Genomic DNA, 5466 nt, shown 5'->3' with positions numbered 1-5466 from the left:
GGCCAATCTGAGCAATGCCCCCCCCCCCAGCTCACCATAAATTTAAGACAGTATAACGCACCACTTCCAAGCACTCTCATGTCTTCATCATTTTTGGCCGTCCGTTTTCAGGATTGGAACGTTTTGGCCGTGGGATCACCCTCCGCGCACGATCTATTACCTGGGCCAGAAGTCCTAAGGGCTGCTACTCCGGTAGCCGAATCGAAGCGCCCTCTCACGTATTCATCATTTTTGGCCGTCCGTTTACAGGATTGGAACGTTTTGGCCGTGGGATCACCCTCCCCGCACGTTCTATTACCTGGGCCAGAAGTCCTAAGGGTTGCAACTCCGGTAGCTGAATCGGAGCGCCCTCTCACGTCTTCATCATTTTTGGCTGTCCGTTTACAGGATTGGAACGTTTTGGCCATGGGATCACCCTCCCCGCACGTTCTATTACCTGGGTCAGAAGTCCTAAGGGCTGCTACTCCGGTAGCCGAATCGGAGCGCCCTCTCACGTCTTCATAATTTTTGGCCGTCCGCTTACAGGATTGGAACGTTTTGGCCGTGGGGTCACCCTCCCCGCACGTTCTATTACCTGGGCCAGAAGTCCTAAGGGCTGCTACTCCGGTAGCCGAATCGGAGCGCCCTCTCACGTCTTCATCATTTTTGGCCGCCCGTTTACAGGATTGGAACGTTTTGGCCGTGGGATCACCCTCCCCGCACGTTCTATTACCTGGGCCGGAAGTCCTAAGGGCTGCTACTCCGGTACCGAATCGGAGCGCTTTGGTAAACTGAGCCTTTTGTAGCGGCCCGTTAGTTAAATGACCAAGGTCCATAAGAACGCAAAAGAGGCAGACTGATCGACCGGCCGTAGATCTCAAGAAAGAAAACCCGCTCGACGGAGGAACAAGTCAGACAGAGCTCGACAGACAAGACCGATTAGGTCGCTGCGAGAGGGAGAGAGAGAGGGGGGAGCGGGGGGAGCGGATCCGTCGCCTGCGAAATAGGGGGTGTGGATCAATTAGTTCCACTGTTTGGGGCAAGGTGAACCGACGAAAACGGAGATGCAGACCGACGCCATGGTTGTTCGGCTGTGCGAAATTACTACGCTGGGGATTGAAGGAAGCAATCATTCTTCAGTTTTCCCAACACGCATTCACGGTGGTTGTTGTGCCCACCTACATGTATATATGATTTCTCCCCTACCACTCTTCACTCACCCTTTTCCCAGGCTCCCCTATATTTATTTCTCATTCATGTATCGTCCATCAAACAATATACAAGTGCTCTTCATACTGATTGTGGTCAATTAATTAGGGCAGACCTTGGAGAAGGGCAAGGTAAGAGCAGGGAGCTGGCGGTGACCGGCAATCACAACAGCATATCATTTAGAGCAGGAAAAAGCAGGAGAGATTGCCGGGTTATGTTTTTAATTTAATTTCTGTTCATCAGATCATTTAGATGAGGTCGAAGAGAATCTTGAAGATCTGCATCCGTCACTCCAAAAGTTGTACCCTACTTGAATACCGATTCAGATTTTTTTATGTGCAAGGAAGGGTTCTGCTCCATGGTTGAACAAGTTCTTGGTCCATGTTACAAGACATGCATGGAGAGAAATTTTGTTGTTGCCTTCTTCCCTTTTGTTCTTGCCTTCTTCTCAGTTTATTTCCAGATAACCCGACCATTCGTGTTGTAAATATGTGGTATCTCTTGGACTACATGGTTCTGTTATAAAGATAACGTTTATCCCGACCAACTGATTGCTTACAGTTGAAACTGCTATCGGTAGCAAATATCATTAGGTATCTTTGATGATCTGAACATTACACATCATGAAGTTGAGGTATATATGGCCTCAGTTTTTCATTTCCATATGTTAAGGTTGGGAATATGTGAGAACATATTTCCTCCAAACCAGTGAAGGAAAGTCCTTTCACACTTGCATATCATTAAAACTATATTTGATCTTGATTCATGAGGAGGTATGAATGATCGCACTAAACTTTTCCTCTTTGAACGGTACTTCTCACAATAGTAAACCAAATCACAAACAGCTTATGACTTCAAGGAAAAAAATGAGCATCCATGACAACCGACCCAGGGCATTCATAAGAGAAGCCAAGATAGCTCAAAGTGAGGTATTTTTTTATGATTTCACCATTCTGGGATATCATCCTAGGATGACATTGCAACTGCCTGTAGAGCTGCCTTGCAACCTTGCAGTATGGTTTTTGGTGTGGCTAAAATTACTAGCAGATTATAACATAAGTATGATCTTGGACTGATCTCACATTAGACATATTTACCGTGCTATATGCTTCTTGCATTATCGTCCTAGAAACAATTGAAGTGAACATTTTGGTAATTCAAACAGCTTTAGTTTATTGGTAATTCTTAGATTTAACTGAGGTTTACTTATTGAAGAAATGGATGATTGCACATGCCAGCTTGCTCGACGACCACCACCAGAACTTGTCCACCAGGGGCGCTGCCTTCCAACTCGGTGGTTGCCCTTCCGTACTCCCCTCTGTGTTGGCCATGCCTTCCCGAGCAAGGATAGGTCCAAGCGAGCGCGGAGCCACCTCTCCTCTTCCCCCTTGCCTCATTAAGGTACTATGTCTGAATGTATAAACTTTAACATATGTTGAGATCTTAGCCTTGATACACGTATAACCTTATGTTAGATCCATTCTAGGACTATGGAACTACAGACAAATCAGACAATCAATACTCATCATTAGACGCCTCTCATTTTTTTGGATGTTAGTAGCATCCAACGGTATTATTTTCTTGTAAATTATATACTATTTATGATTATACTTTGTTCTTGTTCTATTTTATATTCCCTCCGTTTCAAAATAAGTGCCATTAATTTCGTACAAAGTGAACGACACTTATTTTGGGACGGAGGGGTAGTTGCCTTTACATGTAATGCAAAGCTTGCAATTGTGATTTCTGAGAATGCCTGTTGTTACTATTCGTGCACCATTGACAATTGGATTCAAGTGGTACGACCATCAGGCTGAGTCGATAACAAATCAGTAGCACCCTAGACCATTTTACTTTTTACTTTTTAGTTGCCGATGCCCACATTTAATATTTGGCTCTCTTGCCTCCCCCCTCCAGCGTGGTCGAGAGCCCTTGTTATTCTGTGGGAAATGAAAAGCAACCAACCTTACCATTTGAAATATGCCTACAAAAATACTAATCAAGTGAAATAATTTTTGCATAATAACTAACATTCAGTGTCAAATTAAACAGGTGCAAAAACACGCACCATCAGGTTAATTTCAGCTTTAGAAATTCATGTAAAAAGTATGATTATTCACAAGTTGGACAATTATATCGCATGATTAAAACCCATGTAATTTGGCCGGTAACCAACATTATAACGTCAAAATAAACGGACGCAGCAACGCGCGCCTTCAATGATCTAGTCATGTGTATATAGCTTAGCATTAGGCCTATTCGTTCACTAAAAAACTACCAAAATCAATTATGTTTGCCCCCCCCCCCCCCAAAAAAAAGATTTCGGCTGAAGCTCCACCAATGGTGCCTTGGCCTTGCGGTTTAGTACCCAGTTGGTTGTTTTTCTCCTTTCTAGTTCATGTAATGTCTGCAGACCATGTGGTTTTCATTAATGAAAACCGGAGGGGTGGCCCCTCTTTCATTCAAAAAACTGCCATAATTGACTATAAATAGATCGAAAATTTCTCTTGCAAAAAAAATGTTACATGTCACCATAAACAACCGCTGGAAAAAAGAACATGCGCGAGAAAAACAATAGTCGTACCCAGCTCCCACACACAGAGAGCGAAAGCAATGAAATTAAACGAGGTATTGTTCATGTGCATTTTATGCGGGCATCCGCATGTGCACATAGCCACGCGCATACACTGTTAGCAACTCTTGAGCGTCTATGATTCCTAAGATTTTAAAAACTTAGGAATAGAAAAAGTATAGGGTTAGAGTGACATGCCTACTTGAATCCTATAGGACTAGCAATGAGACCAGAGTAGCATTTGCCCAAGGCAGGCCGGCCTTGCTTTGTTGTGTACGCACCCCCTCCCCCTCCGTATATAATGATCCAAACGCTATTATATTTTTTTACGCAAGGAGTACTACATATTTTTTTATTTACCAAAACCGCGAGCTTGGAATGCCATATTTTCATCTCATTCACTTTTTGTTTTTGAGATGCATTCATCTCGTTCACTTTGTTCCAACAACACAGACGCGACGAGTATGAGACTATGGGCCACTCAAGCAGTAACCGGGGGCCATAGTAAAAAGAGCCAACATCGGATGCAGTCGCTCTTACGGATGCAGAGTAACATTTTACGCAGAAGGAAAGGATTTTATTATTACGAACTCAGATCTCAGGATAACACGCATGCCATGGCAGAATGGCAAGAATACATTCTACGGTAGTACGCTCAGTATAGCTCAGCGTACATACACGCGCGCACTTATTCAGTTATTCTCCCCTGACAACGTCTCCTCCGGTCCTCCCCTGGCCTCGCCTTCCTCTCGCACGATCCCGTGACAGGAACTCCTCACGCATGCGCGGATGGTGGCGCTGGCGCTGGCGCCACGATGGTGTAAGCTGCAAAAACAACGGAAGCAGATTAGATGAGCTAGTCCGTGGCCAAAAAATAAATAAATAATAATAATGGAAAGCAAGCATCAGGCGCTGGATGAACGAATGCTTACTCCCGCATTTGCTCCCGACGGGGAGGGCGACGCCGGAGTCGCGGGAGCAGCGGACGAGCTTCTCGGGGCTGACGATCCGCTCGTCGGAGGCGGTGAGGACGCGGCAGATGCAGGGCATGTCCACCTTCCTCACCTGGAGGCGGCAGGGCATGTCCGGGATCACGTAGGGGCTCCCCTTCTTGATGGTCCACTTGCACATGCGCATGACGCTGTCCCTCTCGTCGTAGCAGTCCTTCTCCGCCGCGGCGAGGTGCGCCGCGAACCCGGCGAAGAGCGACACGAACAGCAGGGCACGGAGGAGGGTGGCTCCGGTGCTGGCCATCTTGTTTTGCAGGTAGTGTGACGCTGCTGTGCTTGCGAGTGGTGTGCATGATGCTGGCAGTGGGCGGTCGTTTATATAGCCCGCGCGCGTGAACCCCCGGTGCACTTACCTGGTTGACGCCGGCGCTAGTTGCATTGAATTGTTTTAGTGGCGACATGTGAATAAATGTTCAGAGATGACAGAAGGTATATGCATTACTGAGGCATATGGCAGGTACTTCATTGAATTAGGGTCTTCGTAGTAGGTATTGATCGACCGACCCACCAGGGGCTCCAAAACACATGAACTCTCACAACTAAGCTGCATGCGTGATTATTAAGGCCTCCGTACAATGCAAGGTGTTTAAATAAATAAATCAATTTTTTTAAGCACAGGTGCCTATTTATATAGGATAGATGCTTAATTAAGCATTCCTCATATAGAGATAATTAAGCAGCGATGTTTAGAAAAAG

At 45.8% G+C, this 5466-nt stretch overlaps 1 protein-coding gene across 1 annotated transcript; it reads right to left on the bottom strand.

Annotated features, from left to right (window-relative positions):
• Positions 1 to 4315: 4315 nt before the first annotated feature.
• LOC123430848 lies at positions 4316 to 5080 on the bottom strand. Its single transcript, XM_045114683.1, has 2 exons — positions 4693 to 5080; positions 4316 to 4585 (listed from the first exon to the last, which is right to left on the bottom strand). Exons 1-2 carry the CDS (start codon positions 5012 to 5014, stop codon positions 4536 to 4538), a joined length of 372 nt encoding a protein of 123 aa, XP_044970618.1. The 5' UTR covers positions 5015 to 5080; the 3' UTR covers positions 4316 to 4535.
• Positions 5081 to 5466: the final 386 nt, after the last annotated feature.

The sequence above is a fragment of the Hordeum vulgare genome, chromosome 2H, assembly GCF_904849725.1.
Source record: "Hordeum vulgare subsp. vulgare chromosome 2H, MorexV3_pseudomolecules_assembly, whole genome shotgun sequence".
Lineage (NCBI taxonomy): Eukaryota > Viridiplantae > Streptophyta > Magnoliopsida > Poales > Poaceae > Hordeum > Hordeum vulgare.
Note: the sequence above shows the minus strand (reverse complement) of the source record. Positions and strands in the feature narration are given on the sequence as shown.

Bases quoted from the DNA above. Each gene is read 5' to 3' on its own strand.
- LOC123430848 (XM_045114683.1), bottom strand. From the start codon at position 5,014: ATGGCCAGCACCGGAGCCACCCTCCTCCGTGCCCTGCTGTTCGTGTCG. The intron at 4,586-4,692 runs GTAAGCATTCGT...TTGTTTTTGCAG, and splicing joins CGTCGGGAGCAAATGCGGGA to CTTACACCATCGTGGCGCCA.